Source organism: Peromyscus maniculatus, chromosome 19, assembly GCF_049852395.1.
Source record: "Peromyscus maniculatus bairdii isolate BWxNUB_F1_BW_parent chromosome 19, HU_Pman_BW_mat_3.1, whole genome shotgun sequence".
NCBI lineage: Eukaryota > Metazoa > Chordata > Mammalia > Rodentia > Cricetidae > Peromyscus > Peromyscus maniculatus.
In genome coordinates, this window is record NC_134870.1 from 59,313,143 (window position 1) to 59,337,657 (window position 24,515).

General features: G+C 43.6%; 1 protein-coding gene across 12 annotated transcripts in view; it reads left to right on the forward strand.

Annotated features, from left to right (window-relative positions):
• Nucleotides 1–24,515, forward strand: part of Ldlrad4 (low density lipoprotein receptor class A domain containing 4) — a 361,303-nt gene that overhangs the window by 157,087 nt on the left and 179,701 nt on the right. For all 12 annotated transcript variants that reach the window (XM_076555414.1, XM_076555420.1, XM_042263752.2 and 9 more), the window contains one exon: nucleotides 19,223–19,363. In XM_076555414.1, the coding sequence (XP_076411529.1) occupies nucleotides 19,223–19,363 (141 nt within the window). The remainder of the gene's footprint in view (nucleotides 1–19,222; nucleotides 19,364–24,515) is intronic.

Sequence of the window (24,515 nt, forward strand, 5' to 3'; positions counted from 1 at the left end):
AGCTGGGTGGCGGGCCCCCCCAAAAGATTAAAAAACAACAAAGCAGTACCCCTCCATGGCCTCTGCATCCGCTCCTGCCTCCAGGATCCTGCCTCTCATCCCCGCCCTGCTGGACACAGCCCTAAGCTGAAGTGAACCCTTTGCTCTCCAAGTTGCTTTGGTTATAGTGTTTTGTCCTAGCAATGGAAACCCGAACTGAGAGACCACGTGAGAAAATCCAAGTGTTCCTATTACCCAGTCCTAACCTCATTCCAGGCTAGCAGGATCTTGAGTTTTTTCTGAGCCTCTTTCTCCAGCTCACCAGACTCTGAGCATGGGAACTTCTGTCTTTCATTTAGAAGGCGCCATTGGCTGCTGTTCACCTCTGCCTTCCTTGCTTTCTCCTTTCAAGTGTCCTTCTGAGAGCCTCCCCTACCCCGCTGTTCCCTTCCTTGCTATTTGTAGAAGTGAAAGTCCCTTTACTGATGCAGGGAAATCAGAAACGCAGATAATCGTCTGACCCAGCTCACTCAGGAAAAGCGTTTGCAGCAGACAGAACGACAGACCTGCCGGTACATGGGCACTGGAGACAGACATGCCTTGCCTCAGCATGAGGGAGGCACATCTCCACTTGCACGGGTGTTATGACACATAAACATTTGGAAATATTTTTAGATACGGAGCCTTAGGCAATAAGGCAACCAATGTATTCCAACAGAATAGCTGACACATACCTTGGTACCCATTGTAGCCTGAATATATAACATGAATCTTAAAAGGTCTTATTAATAGAAAACCTGGGGCCAGATATTGGGGTGAAAGCTGAAAGATCAGAGGAACAAGCCAGACACTAGCTTATCTCTACGAAATCCTCAGCCTCAAGAGAGCGAGTTCCTGCTTCCTCACGCCTTATATACCTTTCTCTGCCCTGCCATATTACTTTCTGGAATTAAAGATGTGTGTCACCACAGCCTGGTTCTCTTTCTCTCATGTAGCCCAGTGTGGCCTTGAACTCACAGAGATCCAGAGGGATCTCTACCTCCCGAGTGATGGGATTAAGGGTGTGTGCCACCACTGCCTGACCTCTGTGTCTAGTTTAGTGGCTGGTTCTGCCCTCTGATCCCCATGTAAGTAAGCTTCATTGGGTTACACAGTATATCACCACATGAATACATAATTCCCTGGCTGGTAGAGGAACTCTTTTTCAACTATTACATTTTTTGCTCTGATTAAGAAATTACCTATATACCTCTTAAATTTTACCGAATCAATAGCAACTTTTGTGTGTGTATACACCTATACATATAATTTCTTTAAAATTTTAACTTTTATTTTTATCTTATGCATATGAATGTTTGACTGCATGTATATCTGTGTACCATGTGTGTGTAGGGCTCACCCATAGAGGCCAGAAGAAGGCATTAGATTCTCTGGAACTGGAGTTATAGATGATTGTGAGCCACCCTGTAGGTGCTGGGATCTGAACCTGGGTCCTCTGGAAGAGCAGCCTGTGTTCTTAACCACTGAGCTCTCTCTCCAGCCTATAATTTTTTGTTACCGTATTATCTTTTTAGTAATCAAGCATGCCATTTTGATAATAAAATGTGGTTTATTTGTAACTTTGATTATAGTAAATAGTATCTTGATTTTCAAAAGCTGTGTCATGTGGGGCTTCCTTGTTTTAGTGTTTAGGCTCAGCAGGGAAGACCTGACATCATTGGCAACAGAGCAGACAGTATGAACTTTAGCCCCTCTAGTCTCAAGAGCCAGAGTACTCTCCTCCCTCTTGGGCTGTATGGAGTCTTCTTGGTTGCTGTTTGCATATAGACACTGTCGTATGTTCCCTAAAGCGTAGCCACGGAGCTTGAAAACCCATGCTCTGTGGCTGATCAGGGCGCATATATGTTTTCCCTCCTGTGTTTTCTGGGTGAGTAATGCACCAGCCCTTCCTTAATGGGAAGAGCACTTTGGTGTGTTGTTCGGCACAGTTGCCTAAACACAGAGCAGCTCCAAATGTCTAATTTGTTGCCTGTAACTGCCCTGTAGTTTCTAGCAGCTCGACCTTGGTAACGTGCGCACTGGTGACAGGTGCGGACGGGGATACTCCCGCACTTTATGAGTGCTCTCCCTTGTTTCCTTTTCCCTCTCCGGTGCGTGTTTGTTTTATTTTATATTAGTCTTTTGTGCAGATAGTCTACGCTTGGGCTTGGGGTGGCTGCTACTGTTTGAGCCGGCGGAAGTTAGGGGATCATGTTGTTTACCTCAGTCACATCCCTGCAAAGGTTTGGAAAGAAAAGAGGCGGGATACTGTTGTGATCAATGCAGTTCGAAGCTTTTTAAAGCGAGGGGTAATAATAAGTAAAAACTGGGGGGAAGGAAAGAGGGAGTAGAGAGGACTGAGATGTGAGCTGGATGAGACATAGAGAACAGGTGCTAAGCCTCAGGGACAGCCCTGGGAGTCTATTCAAGCGAGTTAAACACTAAAACAAAAGAATTAAGATATAAAAGGGAGAAATTAAAATGCCAAATACAAAGAATATCAGCTGCCATTTCTTCTTCACTGGGATGCGTATCTTTGTCCCTTAAGTTATCTTTTGCAGCTGAGTCTAAGGCGAGAAGAGAGCTGCTGCTCTTTATGTAACTTAAATATTGATGTCTCTGATTGATTTCCTACATGACGATCAGCTCAGGGGTCACCCTCCCATCCCAGAGCCTCCCTCTGGTCTGCTGCACAATGGTGTTGGTCACTTGTGCGTTTGAACACCCAAGGCTGGAGTAAGGGGACAGTGTGACGACGACCTTGCTTGTGTATCTTTGCCGCTGAGTGTTTTTTTTTTTTTTTTTTTTGCATATAATCCACACCCGGACTGATGGTCAGTCACCACTACTGTTTGAGGAGGTAAGCAGGCAGAAGCAACAGAATCCAGACAAATTCAAAGGAAGGGAAAGGGATTTATTTGCCTCAGTCACATCCCTACGAAAGCTTGGAGAGAGAGAGGAGGCGGGGTACTGTTGTGATAAATATAGTTTAAAGCCTTTTAAAGCAAGGGTAATAATAATTAAAAAGTGAAGAGGGAGCAGGTTTGGGAACAGAGCACCTCTCAGCAACGGCACCCTTTTCCCTCCTAGTCTGGGAGATAGGGAGGTACAGCAAACCCACCCCAGAGCATCTGCTTCCAAGGCTCAAGTTTTGTTTTTGTAGAGTTCGCTTCTGCAGACCTCCTTGTCTTGTTCACAGTGGGGCGAGGTGGAGGAGCGGTTTCCTGCCACCCCGCTCTCACTCGCCAGTCTTCGGCAGGCTGTGTTGTAGATCTAACGCACTGTACCTCTGGACTGTTTTGGTCTGTTTTCCCACTCAGGCACTCTCTTGTCCTTTGGTAGTTCTCACTCTGGGTTTCAGTAACAAGCCAGGTGTTCTCCACTGCTGTTCCTCAATGGCATCTTCTTCCTCATGGCACATCCCTTTGTTTAGTGCCGATGTCTGTGTGGACATCCATGGTAAAAGCACAGATAATAAGTACAGGCAAAACACACAAAGCTCACTCCCAACGTCCACAGATTTCTCTCTTTTCTAGTGCTTTTGGATTTGAGTTAATTCAAACCAATTAGTAACCTCCTTTGCTAGGCATGTGCTACAAAAATTATGATCCATGTTCTGGGCTCAAGAGACTTTACCAGTGGGCTAGACAGACAGACAGATGAAGAAAGCATGATGGTGAACATTGTATTGGGGGGGGGATGGAATAGGGTGTCATGGGAACATACGGCAATGATACTTAATTCTGGATAATAGTGGAGGTGCTGTGATGTAAAATTCCCAGCGTGCAGAACTCACACTCTAGTGAGCAGAGAGCTAATTTATGATTGAGTGAAAGGTGGTAAGTGTTACAGGAAAAATCAAAACACAGAACATGGTCTGGGACACGGGGATGGGAAGAGGGCTGCGCTTTAAAATTGAAAGCATCGCCTGGGGATCACTCCTGGAATCTCAGTACTCGGGAACTGGAAAATTGCTGCAGTGTGGGCTATGTTATGAGTTCCAAGCTACTTGGGCTACAGAGGGAGACTCTGTTTCAAAAACAGGGAAAGTTTTGGGCCTAGAGGGAGGGCTCAGAGGTTAGGAACCTGTGCTGCTCTTCCAAAGACCCAAGTTTGGTTGCCAGTACCTATATACCAAGCAGCTTGCAACCACTTGTGACTACAGTTCCAGGGTCTGTCTGTCTGTCTGTCTGTCTCTCTTTCTCTCTCTCACACACACACATATGTATACACACTTAAAACCAATAAAATAAATTAAAAAAAAGAAAGTTTATTATGTTTGAATATAAAGAACTCTGATTCCATGACACATTTGTCTCGTTTGTATCACTTACACTGGCATTTTATAAATGTATTCACAAGAATAGTATTGAGAAAGCCTTCTATATTCACTGTGGAATATCGGTACTCTGTCGATTCCTGTATTTCCTTCCTTCAGTGAGGTTTGAGATGAGAAAACTAAAGAGGAACCACAGAACCATATTCGAAGGTGTGAATGGTAATTTGAGGAAGACACACTAACTGGGAGTAGTTACATATGCTATAATCCCAGAATGTGGGGGGTAGAGGCAGGAGAATGAAGCTCATCCTCGCCAACAAAGGGTGTTCAAAGACAACCAGAGATACACAAGACTCTAAGAAGTGGGGGAGGGGGCAGATATAATCAGTTACTTTTCTGTCTTCATTAAAGACAAATCAAGACAGAAGATAAATAAACATTAGTGAGCATTTGTGCTGGAGAGAGGTCAGATGAGTGTTTCGTGGGTTTCTTCAACATCCAATAATTGATGCTGATGGGTTTCCAATCCAACCGCTCTGGGTGTGGCTGGCACACACAACCAGTCCTTGGTATGAGGCATTATGGTAATATTTGAGGTTTATCTGTCAGAGTTTGGCATGGAGCACAGAAGGAAAGGGCAGGTGAAGATTTAGGTTGGTGTGGCCTATGATGGGAAGACCAAGATTCCGAGAAGGCCAGGGACCCGGTAGGAAAAAAATGTAGGGAGAAGTGACCCAGAGCAACAGGATTCAGGGGTCCTGGGGGCTGTCAGTTCACGCCACACAGATCATCAGGCTCCTAATGGATTTGCCCTGGTAAGAATTGAGCGGAAAAATATTGGCTGTTAATTTTAGAAAGTAGTAATTTTGTCAGTGTTCTGATTAATAATCAGATTGCCTTGAAGTCTTTTAAGTCTATCAAAAACTTTTTGATCATTGGGGAAATAGACAGAGTGACTTAGGAAATCCTTAATTGGCTTGTGTTTGAAAGGGCATGTTCAGGACATTTTTGTTTTTGTGGATCTTGAGAGTCTAGCCTACAGTATGCTGTCAGTATTAAGTAATTTATCCTAATAAAGTCGTATCTATGGATAAAACCAACAATAAGACAAGAGAATCCCATGCTGTGCTGGCTAGTTTTATGCCAGCTTGATACAAGCTATAGTCATCGGAGAGGAGGGAATCTCAATTCATGAATTGCTTCATAAGATTGGGCTACAGGCATACAGGTAGAAAAATGTCTTAATTAATGATTGATGTAGGAGGGCCTAGTCCATTGTGGGTGGTATCACACGGGGCTGGTAGTCCCGGGTTCTATAAGAAGCAGGCTGAGCAAGCCAGTAAGCAGCGCCTCTCCATAGTGCCTGCATCAGCTTCTGCCTCCAGGCTCCTGCCCTGTTTGAGTTCCTGCCTTGGTTTCTCTCAGTGGATTGTGATTCAGGATATGTAAGCCAAAGAAACACTTTCCTCCCCAGCTTGCTTTTGATCGTGGTGTTCCATCACAGCAATAGTGACCCTAAGACACATAGTCCCTGCCCACCATCAGGGTTGGTTTGGATCACTGGGGACTCTGCCTTCTGTGAACACTGAGAAGGGGGGAGTTTCCTGCCTTCTCTCCCCCCCCCCTGAAGTATGACATGTCATAGAGCATCCTGGTTATGGCTTTTCCACTCACGGGATCCTTCTAATTTGGCTAGTTACAGACACCAGAGACTGTTCCTTGATGTTGACAGGAATCTTAATCTAGAGAAGCAGCTCATTTCAGCTAACTTTCCTTGTTTTGAGACAAACAGCATGTCTTCTCTCAGTAGGACATTGAAGTACATTCATTTGAAAAGTGAAAGAAACCATGTCAAAATCCCAGTGTGGGTTGGTCATAGGATGCTCTGGCATTTCTGTAGCTGGTACTTTGGCATGCTGAGGCCAGCCAGCTTTGGTGAAGTCTCAGAAGGCAGGGATTTTCAAGAGAGGAAATTTTAGAAAGGCTGCGTGACAGATGAAGGACATTAAGCAGACACTATGGGAGACTCAAAGTAAATACAAAAAAAAAAGCCATGGTAATTTTTAATCCAAAAAGATAAAAATAACGAACTGAAGTCAAGTGCAGCTCAGGAGCCCCATGGGCTGATGGAGCGCCATCTTACTCTCTGGCTCCGAGTCTGCCTAGTCCCAGGAGATCAGTCAGATTGTTTCTATTGAAATAGGAAATGAGACAGGTGGAGAATTTCAGTATCAACACCCAGTTCTTGGGGTGCTAGAAGCTGCCAGGAAAGGAGCTGCAGGCTGTTTCCTGAACAAATAGTCCAGCGCTTTAGCCAGACAATGGGCTTTCTCTGTGTGATACATGAGTGTCGCACTGAGAGGGAACATTGTGAGTTAGGAATTAAGCCAGGTTAACTGGGAAGGGACAGATGGGAAAAGACTAAATATTTATGACATTGTGGGCTAGAGAGGAAATGATTCTGTAAATAAAGAATACAGTTAAAAAAAAACTAGTTGGCTATTTACCTTAACAATCTTTTGTCATTTGCTATTTTTTTTGTTTTATTTCCTTCTTTTGTCTTTCCCCCTACCCCTTTCCTCTCTCTCATGTAGAATATGTATTTTCTTACTGAAGATATTTGCTCAGCTAACAAAAAAAATTTCTCCACTCAAAGGGACTACGGTAGTCAATGTGAGAGCCTTTCTATGGCTCTGACTTCGACACCGATTTAACAACTATTTACTGGATGTCTATTGTATATAGCAAATCGTCTTCTAGATTCTGGGAATTTACCAGTAAAACCAGGCAAACAAAAATCCATGCCCCATGTTGTTTCCATTCTAATGGCAAGATAGAGAGTAGGTAGACAGACAGACAGACAGAACATTATGCATGTGTTTGACTGTGAAGTTAGAAGAGCAAGCAATGGAGGGAAATGACGTGGAAAGAAAGCAGCTTGGGCCGAGTCTGAGTTGTGTTCATGGTGGACATTTGTGTGAAGCCTGAGGGAAGAGAGGAAATGAGTAAGCAGTATGCTGGAAAGGTGTGCCCCCGGCAGAGGACAAGCGAGTGCGGGTGAGCCTGTGTCCTAGGACCAGTGTGCGGGTTGGTACCTGCACACAAAGGGAGAAGAGGAGGGAGGAAAGGAGGGGCAAGAGAGCTGATAACCAGGTCAAGTTGCGAGGAATGCGTGAGCAGTTGGGGTTTCATTCTGAGCAACATGAAAGCCACTGGAAAGTTGGAGAAGAGAAACCTCACTTGGCTTCCATTTTGGTTCCCATTGTTCTGGTTTCTGTTTTGTGCTTAGGCTGTGGGAGGATTCTGGAGAAGGTGGGCTACTTGTATGGAGACCACTGAAATCAGCTTTGTAGATGAGAGGACCAGTAAGTCAAGGTGGGATGCGGTTTAGACAAGGGTGCCTGGAACAAGCCTCATTTCCAGATGTGTTTGGGAGGTATAATCAACACTGTTTTAATGGTTTGAAGTATAAGGGAAAGGACAGTTATAGATCAGTCCAATAACTTCTTTATCTAGGGTGGGGTTTCCATAGTAAAGAAGGTTCATAATGGAGAAATTTGGGTGGGAGAATATATGTTTTGGCTTTGAACATGGCAAACTGGATGTCTTTTCTGCATGAAGATGTTGAAAGGCATAATGGGAGGATCTGGAATCTAGGGGCTGTATAGAGGTCCTATATATGCGTAGGGGATGGAGACAATGAATTGTTGGAAACTATGAGAGATATCAGTGTCCAGAAAAGTCATGAACCCTGCCCCCCATCACACACACACAGTTCAGAGGTTAGGGGGTGAGAGCTGAGGCAGATGAGGTAGGCAGGGCTCATCACTGCTGTGGGATGTTTGTCTGGGCCAGCCGTGACCTGTAAAGGTCACCCTAGGTGACCCAGTGGGGTCAAAGTGAAGGGCATTGGTCACCTGGACAAGCTGTTTAGGTGAGTGATGGCGGCCAGAAGCCTAAGTGGAATTTGTTTATGAGAGAATCAGAAATTTGAAACAGAAAGAAAAGATAACATGTAAGAATGTCCAGAATCCAGAGATAAGTTTTTAAAGTAGCTGTCAGTTAGATAGTCTTTGGAATAAGTGCAGTCCACAGAAGCACCCATGGGATAAAGTAGGATTTCATTCTTAGAAGTTCTTTTCTTAACATTTTATAAACTAATGGATTCTAAGAACTTAAAGAGGTGAGGATATAGCTCAGCTGTATAATGTATACTTAGCATAAATGAACTCCTAGGTCAACCCACACACCACAAAAATAAAATGAATGTCTGAAAAGTCTTGGAATGTAAAAGAACCAGGAACGGTAGTCCGTATTTATAATCCTGGCATTCTTTTTTTTATCTTTTAATTTATTTTATTTAATTAACATTTTTAAAATTTATTTTACGTATTGACTACAGTTTCCCTTCCTTCCTCTCCTCCCATCCTTCCTGCCCCCTTCCTCCCCTCTGCCCCCCATGCCTCCCATCTATCCTCTCTCCATCTACTCCTCCTCCCTCTCCATTCAGAAAAGGGTAGGCTTCCCATGGACTTGAACAAAACATGGCACATGAAGTTGAGGCAGGACCAAGCTCCTCCCCTGTATCAAGGCTGGGCAAGGTGACCCAGCATGGGGAACAGGTGCCCCAAAGCCAGCTAAGCGCCATAATCCTGGCATTCTAACGATGGAGGTAAGAGGGTCACAAGTTTGAGGTCAGCTTGGGCTATATAACAAGACCCTATTTCAATCAATTAATTATTCAGCCAGTCAACCATTCAATACTTGGCTTTCAAACTGTTTGGTGGAAGGTGCCTATTTCAGGTAAAACCTCACAGTAAGCTCTAACTCATATCCCTTTCTGACCATATTCCACCTCTGCTGAGGATCGTGAGGCCCTCTGAGTTACAAGACCTAGGGTGTTCAAGGGAATGTTAAAGACGGCTTGGGTGAGTTACTTTTCTGTTGCTGTGATAAAATATCATAACCAAAGGCAACTTACAGAAGGGAGGGGTTTTTTGTCTTACAGTTCCAGAGGGAGATTTCATAATGGCCTGGAGGGGGATGCCACATAGTAGCAGTGGCAGGAACAGGAACCTGAGAGCTCACATCGCGCCTGCTTCTAGGAAGCAGAGTGAGTGAACCGCACGTAGGGTGAGGCTATAAACTCTTAAAGTCCACCCCTGTGACATACGTCCTCCAGCAAGGCTCTGTGTCCTCAAAGATCTGTGACCTCTCCAAACAGCACCATCATAGGCGATGGCAGGTATTCCCTACTCAAACACCAAACCTCTACTTAATCCAGAAGCCCCATTTTCCCGACAGGAATGTGGAGATTAAAAGTCTCACTCGAGGATACGCTAAATACTGAGTGGGGGAGCCGGAGGAAGGCCAGGTTCCCAAGTGTCAGGATAGCATTGGTCCACTTCTCCTTTAGTACCTGGAACGTACTCCTTGCCCCAATCAGTGCTGAATGCTTACGTACTGGACTCATGGTGGCTGGCCGGAAGGTAAATGTATACACTATATGGACTTCATTAGGAACCCAGATTTCTTCTGTAAATACCTGTGCATCTATATATTGATTCTATTACTTGGGTGTAGCCCTCCTGGCTCACCTGTCAGTGGACAGCTCCAAGTTCTCATTGCACTTCGTGATGTACACTCTTTTCTTTGCAGAGCAACCACAGGAGAGGGTTTTGCAAGGTTAACCTCCATGAATGGGTGGTAAATGCTCCTAGTTCTCGTTACATTCAAATACGTTTATTTATAACCCATGGATTGAAGGCTGTTAATGGTCCCCAGTAAGGCATTTAAGATTCCTCACACAGTGGTTGCCTGCCCCTCCCCCTGGAGGTCTGTTTCCCACATGGCAAACAGATCCTGTAAGAATACAAATGAGGGGAATCTGGGATCCCCACACTGTGATTTTTCTGTATATCGAGCATAATGCTGGCTACGTAGTTTTTTCTTTGTACAAATCTGTAGATCTGAAGTTTCTGTAAATGTGCACACTCGTGTGCATATGTCAGTGTGCACAGGTACACGTGCTGCACACTGAAGGATAGATTAAGTGTCAGATTGTAGTCATCTTTGAACTCAACATCTTTTCACGCCTCTCCTCTCAGGCAGAGTAAAAGCAAAACAGGGAATCTGAAAAGCTCCCTGTCTCTCTGGCCTCCCTCAGCTCCTTCCAGGTTCTACTCAACCAGTGTCCCTGCCTGCTAGGGTCCATGTAGTACTGTTTCACCCATGGGAAAAGCTCCTGATCTTTTTTCTTGATGTAACTTAGGCAGCATTTCTCCTGTAGGCGTGTGGGGAGATGGGGTAGGGTTTCTGCTTGGATGATGCCAGAAGAAATAACACACTTTATTATTGCTTTTTTACATTATTATCTCTAGAAAAAAATTATATAAATTGTATTATTTATTTGTATGTGTGTGGGTATTTTCATGTCATGGCATACATGTGAAGATCTAAGGACAAATAATTGGAGTTGATTCTCTCCTTCCACCAGGGGATCCAACTGAGGTCATCAGGCTTGATGGCAGGCACATTTATAACCACTGTGCCATCTGGCCAGCCCCAAGTTACTGTCTTGATGGGTTTAGAAATTTTGAAAAACTCTCACTGATTTTCCCATCCCCAAATGGTATTTTCATTTTTCCTAATTATAAGACCACAGGAATCACAAGAAACTGCAAAGCCGGCCTTGATGCAGCACCCAGAGATGGTGACAGCTCACACATTGGCCACATACTTTTAAGTCATTTTCTCGTGGGCTCCATAGATACTGGTGTGCTTTCTTGTTACTAAAAGTGTAGAGCAGATTGTGATATTGTATTCCCCCAAATATTGTGCATGCTAATAAACTTATCTGGGGCCAGAGACAGAGCAGCCACAATATTAAACATAAAGCATAGGCAGTGGTAGCACACACCTTTAATCCTAGCATTCCAGAGGCAGAAATCCATGTGTTCAAGGATACAGACAGGCATGGTGACTCATCATGCCTTTAATCCCAGGGAGTGGTGGTAGAAAGCAGAAAGGTATATAAGGCGTGAGGACCAGAAACTAGAGGCATTTGGCTGGTTAAGCATTTGGCCTGGTTAAGCATTCAGGCTTTTGAGCAGCAATTCAGCTGAGACCCATTCTGGATGAGGACTCAGAAGCCTCCAGTCTGAGGAAACAAGACCAGCTAAGGATCTGACAAGGTAAGGTAGCTGTGGCTTGTTCTGGATCTCTGATCTTCCAGTGTTCACCCTAATAACTGGCCTCAGGTTTGATTTTATTAATAAGAACTTTTAAGATTCCTGCTACAGCAGATGACTCGTAATTACCTATTTGTTTTTGGAACTGTGCACTACTCTGCACAAGAACTTGGTAAGGGCACCTCCTAACATTGAAAACCACAGAAACAATTTTATTCATTCGGGAGTTTTAAATGTGGGAAGTGTCACGTGCTGTGTTGATCCCTAACGGTGTTTAGTGGAAGGCCAGGTGCATTTTTCCTCTGAAGGGCAGTTGTAGGGCCAGGGGTCTAAATCCGGAGACTTTGACCTCTTAGGGACAGCACATGGTTCTTCTACCTACCTTCTCAGATATCTTTAGATACCTTCAAATAGTCTTTCCACATCATAATGGCAGCGATTGGCCATATTGTAAAGTAGTTTGAGATCCCCCCCCCTTTTTTGGAGTGGATTTTCTCTTCTGTGAGACTTTTCTGTTGATCTTCTATCGGCAAACACTCTTTAGCATATTATAGTCATCTTTCTGAAGGGCGCTGTGACGTCAGCAGTGCTACTTAAGACAGGACTCTTATTAAATGTTTGTGGGGCGACTTATTACACAAGTAAAAGCCTTGGAATTCAGCTCTCCCCTTTGAAGCCGGTCTCTGGGTGAGACAGGATCTCCAGCGGAGTCTGTGTCTTTGTGTTGTCTGCTGGCAGAGTGTGCGGGTGGAGGCGTGTAGGGCTGCTGAGGTGTGAGGGATTTCTGTGTTATTTTATCTCATGTTGCCAGAGAGGTGAAAGTCGGTAGGCCACTGTAGATGAGGCCGCACTCACGTTTCTCAGCAAGCATACTTTGTATGAAAACATTTCACTACAGTGTGTGTGTGTGTGTGTGTGTGTGTGTGCGCCAGTGTGTGATCAGTCTTGCTGTTTACAGCTACAGAGAGCTGGCTGTTTAGAAGCATTGCTCTAGGGATGTAGACCTTCTCATTTCTCAAGATTCTCAAAGCTCTATCTTCCAGTTCATCACTGTGGGGTGATACTATTTTGGCTTCCTACATAGCAGCTCCTCCAACATTCCATCCTCACTGAAGGCTGTCATAGGAGGTAATAACATGGTGAGCCTTATTTGATAAATTAGTATTAAAGATCATCCCCATGTTCTTGTACAGCACCCTTTAATAAAAATATGGCAGATCCACTGAAGTAGTAGAAGCAGAAAAAAAAAAATGCCTGTTTCTGATTAATGGGAGTACTTATTGCTGGGAGTGAGCGAGGGTTCATGGCCATGTCTTGGGGTGCCTTATGCTATAATGATCTTTCTCTTCCTGTTCCCCCGTATTTCTTGGTTCGTTTGCTTTTTTACCTACTGTTGGCCTTATTTGTTGAACTTTATTTTTATTGTAGGAAATTTTCTACCCTGCAGGAGAAAAGGCAGTATAGATTTTTATAAAAGTCAATATGATATTTGGATTTATGTAATAAGAGCTGTGTGTACTGGTAATGGTAAAATTGTTTATTTTTAATTTTAGAAACTTATTAATTATTTTAAATTTTGTATTACATGTGGTGTGTGTGCACGTTATAGAAAAGGGTAGATCATTGAATCTACTCTGAAAAAAGGGCATATATACACATGATAAGATAAAAGGTAGATTTTTGGATCTACTAAAAAAAAGAGAATATGGATATGATAAGATAAAAAGGGAGATTATTGGATCTACTTTTAAAAAGGAACTACTTGTTTTAAATAAGATAAGTAATGAAATTTTTTTGTCTGAATTGGTCAAATGTTAATGGACTGGACATTGTTAATGTGCATAATGGAGTTTTTGTCTGAATCTGTCAAATGTTCATGGAGTAGACATTGTTAATGTGCTTCTTGACTGTATATAATGTATATACTTATTGGATATACTTTTTCTTGTGTTAGTTATAAGTATTTTTTATTTTAGAAAAAAAAAGGGGAAATGTGGTGATATTGTGTTCCCCAATATATTGTGCACTCCAATAAACTTATCTGGGGTCAGAGAACAGAACAGCCACAATATTAAACATAGAGGTTAGGCAATGGTAGCACACACACCTTTAATCCTATCACTTAGGAGGCAGAGATCCATCTGAATCTCTGTGAGTTCAAAGCCACACTGGAAACAGCCAGGAATGGTGACTCACGCCTTTAATCCCAGGAAGTGATGGCAGAAATCAGAAAGGTATATAAGGTGTGAAAACTGGGAACTAGAGCCTGGTTAAGTTTTTAGGCTTTTAGCCATCAGTTCAGCTGAGATCCATTTGGATGTGGGCTCAAGAGGCTTCCAGGGTTCTCAGATGAGGAAACAGGATCATCTGAGGAATTGGCAAGGTGAGGTAGCTGTGGTGTGTTCTGATTCTCTGATCTTCCAGCATTCACCCCAATACCTGGCTTCAGGTTTGTTTTTATTAATAAGACCTTTTAAGATTCCTGCTACAGTGTGTGTGTGTGTGTGTGTGTGTGTGTGTGTGTGTGTGTGTGTGTGTATGTGTTCCTTCTACCATATGGGTACAGGGTCTTGAACTTATGTCATCAGGCATGGCAGCAAGTGCCTCAACCCACTGAGCCATCTTGCCAGCCCAGGCCCCCATTAGTGCTTACACAGCTGCTTGCCCTCCTTGCTCCTCACAACTTGAGGACACCGAGGAGAAGGTCCCCATCGCAAGTTCCAGGAGCTGATGTCAGAGCGAAGGAGCCGGATTCACTGTTTGCAGGTTTGTGAATGGTAGATGTGTGAACCAAATGAGTCAGTGTTGCTGGATGAACGTTCACAGAAATAGCTCGCGATACACGGCTCTGCCAGTTCACGGAAAAGGCTGATTTTTCCAGCGGAGAGCTAACGCCGTCTATAGGTCCTGATTTTGTGATTGAGATTCCATCTGTGAAAACCAAACTTTAGAAGAGTGTAGGAAAAATCAAGAGCAACTTTGTGTTGCCTTTTAACTACTAGAATGTTGACTCTACCAAATGGATTAAATTTAGTCCCTGTGAAGCAGATTTGTTCCACGGCTCTGCATTTGGGTTTAGAATACTCAGATTCCTGAGCTGCTGGGGCCTAGGTCCTGCTGTTAAAATATAGCTATTTTTGCAGTACTTTGGAATTCACATGAAATACTAGGATGTTCTGTTTCTGTTCTGGTATCGGGATCTAAAATTCCTTGTTTTCTCAAAGTTGACGAAATATTAGAAAAAGTTCTCTTAACTGTTCATTTCCTTTCTCTTCTCCTGCATGGTATGGTCTAGCTGGATAGTACTGGTTTGTGCATCATTAGAATGACATTCAGGATAATAAAAAGGGTTTTCTCTCAATTTGCTTGAAATTTTGTTCTTCAACTTTGGGTAGCCCAGGGACTCTGAGGTGAAGACGTGGGCCAGTGTGTGTCTAAGTTCTTGTCAATGTTAAACTATGAGTTTCTAAGAGGTTCTAAGACCCTGAAAAGATTTGGTCAAAGTTTTGTATAGAGATTAGGAAAGACCTGAAATTTGGAGAGACCTCTATTATGACTATATTGACTGTAGCCATTTTAATTTGTTATCATTGTTGTTGTTAGTGTGTGTGTGAGTGCATGCAATGGCAGGTGTCTGAAGATAGAGGATAACTCCAGGAGTTGGCACTCTTTCTCTCTGCCATGTGGGTTCTGAGGATTGAACTCAGGCTTGGCTTCAAGCTCTTTTGTCCACTGAGCCATCTTGCCAGCCTTCATTCTAACGATTTTTCTAAGAAATCAAAGAGAATTATGGCATAAAGAAATGCTATTTTCTTCATTTGAAAAGCTTTTTTTTTCTTTTCAAGAAGAGGAGTTATTTGAATATCATAAGTGATTTTAACACTGGTTTCTGAGTTCTTCATTTTGCATTATACATATGAAATCAGTGAGGCTTTGTCATCAAATGTTTCTAATATTTAATAATCACTGGCTTCTCTAAATGTCCAAATTGGTAGGAATACTCAACAAGGTCCAGAAAGAATAGGCAAACAGTAAAGAAAAAGCACCTTATCTGTCTTCTCTCTCTGGTTTGAGTTTCACTCCTTTGAAAACATTTCCTAGTTCTGGGGTATGAAAGTGTAGTCTAGGTATCAAAAAGCATCCGTTCTTATACTTCAGCAGCATAGATCCTAAAGTTCTGTGGTTTCTCATTTTCTGAAATATCCCACTGACAGAAAGAGCTGTAGGGACTGGGTACTGTATCCAAAAATTACCTAAGTACTTGTGTATTTAAAATTTTAAACTTTAATAAATTAAAAAAATATCAATGAAATATTTTAGTAAAATATTCTTAGCCAAAGAGAGGACTTCATGTAAGTGAGTTGTCTACTTCTCAGGGGCAGTCTTGAATCACCATCAGAATCACTTCAAAGAAACTCTAGAAACACCCACTGTTTAGGCTACACCTCAAGCCATTGAGAGCAGTGGCCTGGGCTGGTTCCCAGGTATCAATAGTTTCGAAAGATGCTTAGACAATTCCAATGTGCAGCTGGGGTAAGAGTTTTCAATTTATTGGAATATCACAGGTACTCTACTTGTTAGAAGACCAGAATATGTGAGGTTTGGGGTAGGAAAGTGTAGTGGAGATGGCCTTCATAAGAGAGCTTGAATCGTGTTGGAAGCCTGCCTTTATTAACACTAGAAGTGTTAACATCAACAGATACTTTACCCTGGTCTGAAATTTCATTCCAGCTTTTCTATTTAAGTTTTTTTCTATTAAAATTTTCTAATAGCTTTTCTACTTAATGCTTAGTTGCATCATAGTATATTTTTTGAGTATTTTCCTGCAACACACGAGAGCTAACAAATTCAGATATCTATTCTGTTCATTTTGATTCAGGCGGTCATGTGATAGACTTAGTTTGATGTTTGACTCAAGACTTGTCATTGAGAAGTTTGGGATTTTGTGAATTTGAAACTTAATGGGTTGATATCATTATCTTATAAGGAAGAGCTCACTAAGCATATCATAACACAAGCCCTTCTAGGACGCTGTTAAGCCCACTTAAGAAAACCAGCTGTTTTGACAATTTACATGGATAGGCATGCTTATCATAGGCAAGTCCAAAAGCAGATCTTGAAACAGAGACAAGAGAAACATGAATAAATGGTGATTGTAGGAGTCTGTTGACAGTACTGGTGGGAGCCCTGGATCTCTTCCCGAGGCTCCTTCTGCCAGCAGCCTAACCAATAGGGTGTCCTGAATCAAGGGTTCTGATGAGGCTCAGATTAGATTATTCAGTTATCGAACAAGTCTGTTGTTCACTGAGTACAGACTGACTAGCGCAACGGATACAAAGGATGTAAGGAAGAAGATGTGTGCCCTGGGAGGAGTTAGAAGAATCAGTTCATATTTTCATTTTATTTGTATTGTGTGTGTGTGCCCGTGTGCATGTACACGTGCCTGTATGTGTGGAGGCCAGAGGTCAACACTGTATGTCTTCCTTGAACCTTCCACATTATATAATAATAATAATAATAATAATAATAATAATTGTTATTACTTGAGATAGACTCAGTGAATCTAGAGCTTGCTGGACTGGCTTGGCTTGGCTAGATTTGTCTGGCCAGCAAGCCCCTGGAGTCCTCTTCTCTCTGCTTCTTCCTTGCTGGTGTTTCAGGTCCAGGCTATCATTCCTAGTTTTTGTACATGGTTGCTGGGATCCAAACCCAGATTATCATACTTCACAGCAAGCATAGCAAATACTGCTCCACTGAGCCACCTCCCCCTTCCCGACTCTTCACATTTTTGGAGAATCCGTGCTGTAAATTCTTTAATGGGGGCTAGTTTTTTTCCCTCTCCTTTTAATTTATTTTTGGAGACAGGTTCTAATTGTGTAGCCCAGACTAGTGTCAGACTCACAAGCCTTGTGCATCACTTGCCTGAGTGCTTCGATTACAGGCCTGCACCACCATGTCTGGCCCTGCCTGTATTATCAGCCCCATGTTTCCATGCCTCAGTGTATACAGCAGGCACAAAATATTGAGTATCGGGTATAGGAATGACTGAATCAACCTCATGTCATTATATTCTCTTGCTGCTTCGAGGTTCCGTATGAACCTGATTGTGGCCGTCTAACGCGAGAGCCTTTTAAACTATAGCAATGGCAGACTCTTCAGTTAGAGTCTGACCATTTCTGGGACCCCGAGACAACTTGTTTCGGGCTAATGTTCTTTTCGTGCTTGGCATTCATCTGAAGTTCAATATTCCTTGTGGAAAGGAAGATAAATTCTTCCCTTTTTCCATTAAGTTAAAAATTGTCACTTCATAAATGAGATTCTGAACATCTGGATCTTGATCTTTTCACCATACGGGGTGATAGTTCAGTGCTGACCACATCTGTACTGTGCAACCTGATCACATTCAGCACACAGTTTCTAACCCAAGGTGGTGCAGCCAACTTAGAGCTTGGGGAATGCACTTGGACCCCATTCTCCTGTGGTTTTACACACGGCCGGGGTCTGAATGGTTTTTTTTTTTTTTTTCCTATATCCTCTCAGATTGTGAACCAATGGAAAAGTCATAATGCCCTTTTCATAAAGACTCACAAAAATTCTTTGACTTAACTGCTTTTCTTTGTGACAGGTAATATTTTCCTCTTGGATGGTCTCAACTAGCACAACCCTACTCACGGTTAGCAGAGCTGGGAAGACATTGGTAGACTATGGACATTGTCTTATTTGGAACTTTATTTTAATGGAAGGTTGGAGTTGAAATGACTTGACTCTTGGACCCATGGCTACTGCTCTTCTTTGAGCTAGGAATTGGGCTTCACAGTTGAGGAGGCTGTGATAGTCACCATCACTGGGAACCTGTGCCTCTTCCTGAAGTTCCTTCTGTTAGCCATGTACCCTGTGTGAAGCCTCTTAGTTTCTGTGGGTACTTAAGTGTCCAAGGTGATGTCATGGGTGTTTATATGACCCATTGTGTAATCTCTCACCCTTAATGGCTTAAAATTGTTTATAATGTGTTCAGTTGGAAACTCTATTTTAGAGTCCCATTTAGGTGAATTCCATTTTCAAATATAGATTTGTACTGTTCAGGGATCCTGTGTTCAGTACAGCTGACAGGGAGTTGGGTGTGGGCTCCATACTATTTTATAATCCATCAGTCTGACCCTTCACATGCATGCTTCTTAGGTAGCAGAACATTGGGTTTTTCCTGTCTTACATTATAAAATATAATATATATAATATATTTTATAACCTGTATATTATATTTTATAAAAAATATTATTAACTTTTTCTTAGGCATGAGAGGAATGAATGCTAGAAAATGGTTTGAATATTTTGCCACAAAACAATAAGTTGGAAGTGAAATTTTGGAGCCTCCTGAGTCAAGTTGGATCTCCCAGCTTCTACCTGAGCCTCTTGTTGGAATGTGGGGTGTGGGAGGCTGTCAAATTTGTTTTGAAGCAGAGTAAGTCTTGTAGGGCAAGAAAGGAAGGGAGGAAGGGGGCATCCATGGACTCATTTGTGGGTAATGCAGGCAGGCCTCAGACTGTGGTGTTTTGAATGCAGGATCAGCCTCACCCAGAAGGCCCTTCTGAGTTCATTTCCTTGGGCTCTCTAGATAATCTCAGTTCCCACATCATCATGGTGTGCATATGGGAAGTGGGGGAGGGGGGCGCAATAACAGTGACTACTGAGTACCAAGCAAGCCGACTGCCTCATGCTTTGTTTTGTGCCTTTTCAGAGTGCAAATTCACCTGCACCAGCGGCAAATGCTTGTACCTTGGTTCACTGGTCTGTAACCAACAGAATGACTGTGGGGATAACAGTGACGAAGAGAACTGTCTCCTGGTGACCGAGCATCCACCTCCAGGCATCTTCAACTGTAAGTCCCTCTGACTCACCTCTGCGGCATTGTGTCTGATGGGGTTTGGAAGCAGATGAGAGGTGGGAAGGTTATGTTTCCTAGTTAAAGGGAAGAGATGTGCATTTTCACCAAGATTTTCTTTGGGGATGGAAGGCGGCATGTGTAAGATGGAGAACATGTAGTGTCTTGTTGGTGGTCACTGGTGCTGTGGTTTGTAATGGGGCTTTACTGTTGATCCAAGAAGCCAAGGTTGGTTCCAAGAACCAGATATTTGTGATTGTTGCACAGCTTTAGAGACCTTTTTGAATGTATGACTTCATTAATTTTAAATAAGTGAAGACAGGTCCATAATTACCCACAAAAATAGAATATTTACTACATGAGACTCTTAAAGGTTCTAGTTGTAGGTTTTGCTATTAAATACCCAATGGAAATAAGACATGTGTCAGGTCTTTATGCGTATGACTCCCGAGAGCCGAGGCTTGGAACACTGTCTTCAACTTGAAAAAGTGGGATCAGAATCTGAAATTCATTGGTTTTTGGATCTCGTGATTGTCATGACAAGAAAGAAAATACAGTTTTGAAAGACTATTGAATTCTGTTTTAAAAAGTAGTTTATTCTTTTCTGTTTTCCTTTGAGCCAAGTGAAGTGGTTTGAGGGTGAGCATCTTTCCGTATCAGCCTACCTGGGGAGAACATTTCCCAAACTGGTCCTGTGTCTGGATGGTTGCTTCCCCCAGACCTGGAGCTGATGGTAGAGGCTTGGTCTCCAGCCCATGGTACTGTTGTGAGGTGGTAAAACCTTACAGACTTGGAGCCTCCTTAGGGCTGCTCCGCCTTTCATATGGAGATGTTGGGACCCTGGCTCCTCCTTTCTTTTCTTGTTGTTTTTCTGAGACAGGTTTCTGCTATGTAGCCCAGGCTGGCCTCAAACTCACAGCATGTCTCCTGCCTTCAGGATCCTAAGTGTTGAGATTGCAGGTGTGAACTAGGATGCTCTCTCTCTTTTGCTTTCTTGCGGACATGAAGTGAATACTTTTGTTCTACAGCTTGCTGGACAATATGATGTGCTGCCTTGGCACAGGCCTGAAGGCAAATGGGGCCAGTTCCCAGTGGATTTAAACCTCTGAAAACTGAGACAAAATAAACCTTCCCTCTTCTAGGCTGGTTGTTCTGAAGTATTTGTTGTGGTGGTATGAAGCTGAGAGATCTGGTCCTCTTCATGGGGATCCTCTTACTGAGATCAATTATTTCAGGATGCATTCAGCCTCTCTTCATACCAACACCATTTTGAGGCATTATGCTTGGCAAAAATTAAATTTGGGGAGAGAAGGTTTAGAGCACTTGCTGCTCTTGTAGAGGACCGGGTTTTAGTTCCCAGCACCCACATGGCAGCTCACAACCATCTGTAACTCCAGTTTCAGGGCTTCTGATGCCCTCTCTGATCTCCGTGGGCAGCAGACATGTACATGATGTAACAGATAACACAGTCATGCACACAAAGTCAATCTTTTTTAAATTAAAATTTTGTGTGGAAATTAGACTACAAAAATGCAATTTCTGTAAATTTGGAGAGGGTTTAAGAAAAACAAAACAAAACAAAAACTCCACATTTTTCTCTACTCCTACTTTAGGGGAAAACCATGTATGGCCCTGATATAAAAATAACTCTGCTCTGGTGAATTTTAAGTCTGCTATTTGTGTTTTCCAAATTCAGGAGTCTCAGTGTTTATTTTCTCAAGAATTTTTGTTTGTTTTATCATTTTGAACTTTATTTCAATGTTAAAAGATATTGGTTATTTGTTGTGTTTGGGGGCGCCCATGTGTGAGTGGGCACCCTTATTCATGTAGGCACATGTGGAAGGCCAGAGGTTGATATTGAGTGTGTCCTTCAATTGCTTCTCCAACTCCTTTTTTTTTCACACGGTGGGGGTATTTCCCTGAACCTCGGGCTTGCCATTTTGGCTATCTTGGCTGGCTGGTGAGCCCCCGGGCTCTGCCTATCTCTACCCCCTCCCCAGTAGCACTGGGGTTACAGGTGTGTCCACAGTCACATGTGGCTTTATGTGGATGTCGGGAATCCCAAATCAGGTCCTCATGCTTGTACAGTAAGCCCTTGACCCCCTGAGCCACCCCTCTAGCCCCTGACTTTCTTTAGATTGACTGTCTTTCAAGTTCTGTCTTTATGTGCCGAGAAGACGTCTCAAAGGTCAGGACTGGCCCCGCATTTCCTTAGCATTGGCCCCCTGCTTTCCTTAGATCATGTTTGTGTGGTGGTATTTGTATAATGCTGCTGTCTGGCTGTGTGCTGTCCAGCCTGTGGTCTTTCGCTTTCTGGATATGGACAGTCTGGAACATTTGTCGGCAGGCAAAGGGAAGAGGACAAGGGAGGAGGGTGGCAGAGTGGAAGAGGGGATTGGGAACTGGATGGAGACTACCTCCCTGAAGACAAGCAGGCAGCATGCCAGAAGACCAAGAACTCTGAGGGCCCCTCTGTCTACCTTTTCCGAGAACACTTGAAGTGTTTTTGAGCTCCACATCTAAACTATGACGTGTTCTTCATTTCTTCTTTTCTGTACTGCGCTGGGATCGAACCTAGGACCTTACACATTTCAGGCAAGCACTCTGTCACTGAGCTACATACCCAGTCCTCTTTTGTTTTGAGACGGTGTCTTGTTACTAAGCATCCCACGCAGGCTTTTAACTCTGTAGTTCAGGTTGGCATTGAACACACAGTCTTGCAGCTTCAACCTCCCTAGCAGCTGGGATTACAGGCCTCTATCACCGGGCCTGCCTAAATGTGCTTTGACTAAGTGTCCTTGTTTCAAACTAAACTGCTGGAATGGGGCCCCAGGAATACAGCTTTCTTAGCAGTCAGCGGGCCAGCATCTGCACAATTAGCATACAAGAAATGGCTATTGTGCACACTACAGGGAAAACAGACAATCCAAGTAATCATTTAGAGCCTTGCAAGGCTTAAGTGCTTGGTGAATATGAACTTGTTCCAAGCTAGACTGATGGATTAGGATCTTGGTCCTAGGACTTAGCAGTTAGGCAGGTTGCTTTTGCATAAGGAAGTGACTGAATCCTGTAAGGCCTGGGTTCTGGTGTCTATGAAATGGGCATAATTTCTGCCCTCTAAGATTCCACATGGGTTCAATGAAAGACCTGGAAAGTGTGAGCTACATAATTGTATTGCCAGCCTTCTCCTTCCCCTTCTCCTCTCTCCTCCCTTTCCCCCCTCTCCCCCTCCTCCCCCTGCTCCTCTTCTTCCTCTTCACATATTGCTTGGGCATCCCTTGGGGAGCTGAATCACCATAGCTTTATAGGATTTGCCTTCAAAGTCATTCCACCTCATGTATAGTATGTTTCTAGGTGTCCAAGAATGAGTGTGCTCCCAGCAATCATTCTGTCTCCTTGGAAAGATTCCCTAGGGATGGTGCCAGCTGGAGGTGCCTGCGGCCTGCCTGGGAACTACCTGTCCACTGCCTCCACTGAAATACCAGAGGGAAGGAGGCCCATCTGTCCTATAAGGAACACCCCTCCCCCAAGCCTGTTGCTGGTCTATTCTTTGGTTTCTTTTCTTTTCAGTCAGCCTGAGAGGCTAATCTAATATGGAATGAACGTATGCATTCTCCCCCTACCTCTCACCCAGAGAGAGTATGAAGAAACAAGAACTAGCTCCTGCCAGCTTCTGTGCACTGTGTCCTTGAGGCCGTGCGTGAACTGCCGATGGGCGCCATGGACTTTTTATTGGCTCACCTATGGTACATTTCTATAGCAGATGGACAGTGTGCCTTTTGCAGAGTGCTAACTTCATAAATAAATTTCACCCTCCCACTCACCTTGAAGAAACTAAAGTATTGCAGGAATTCTTGCGTATGAACTCTGTGTATGTGACACATGCCCCCTCCCCCGCCCCCAACAAACAAACAACAGCAAAACCCAAACCTCGTAGCGCCTATTCTTGATTCTATTTGGAAACAGAGTCTACTTATTTGACCTGCTTTGTTTCCTTAAAAAAAAATATTGAATATTCTGTTATCTGATACTTAGAATGAAGCAAAGTGGAACCTTCTGGATCCAGATGACCCACATCAGTCTTTTGCCTCTGCCCTTGGCTTCAGGTATGCACCAGTGCTCAGATGTCTGTTAGCTCTCTCTCATCTGATAATGTTTAGCATGAATTAAGGTTAGGAAGAAAACCCCACTGGTGCTCATAGTTGTATCAACAGCCTTTATGCCACCTCGAAGTAGCTTTTCCCTTCAGAAAGTGTTTGGAACCTAGATCTAGGCGTATCTGGTTTCGTCTGCCCCTTACTCAGCTGACTCTCACCAGATACTCATTGACGGAGGCTAGTTTATTTTGCTCTGAAACCATGGAGTTTTTTGTGGATGTTGAAGGCTGGACTAGCATTGATCATTTCACAGAGAGAGTTTCCAGATGTGTCTTTCAGTAGAAGAGAGAATTTGCCAGCAGACCAAACTCCCAACTTCTCTCGAGTCTTTACTTTGGCCGTTCTGTTGTACTCCTGAGCACTAAATATGCAAATAAGGTTAGTTACTGAACGTCTTGTCTAGTCGTTGTACTCGCCATTATGTCAGAACGAAGAAAACAGATCCTGCCGTTACAGTCAGTGCTGAGAGATGAAGGAAAACACATGGAAAGGTAACAACAACCAGACATCAGAAGCAATGGGTGATTGGCCCTAACAGTGTGGGGTTCAGGAGTGAAGACAGCATCATTCTCCTTGTACTAGTAACTGCGGCTTCAGGAAGGAGACATTCAGAATGATGAGGGAAGGACCCTGGCGGGACTTCAGACAGCAGAATGAGGAATAGCAGAGAGGGTGTTGCAGTCCGGTGAGGGTGGTACGGTCCAGTGAGGATGTTGCAGTCCAGTGAGGGTGTTGCAGTCCGGCGAGGGTGATGTATCCCTGAACAGGAACGAGGCCACTTGACAGGGTGAGCCTACCATGGCTAGGCACAATGTGAGACAGACATGGGAACTGGGCTGGGGTCCGAGAGGAGCTGGCACATGATGCTCTGTCTTCTGCATATGGTCTGCTGTGCCTCAGAGCCTGACACTAGCTGGCGTCGGTGTACTCATTCTTGACTCGGCAAGCCGGCCATGTGCTGCCTCAGTGCTCCTGCCCGGCTGGGAGTTTCC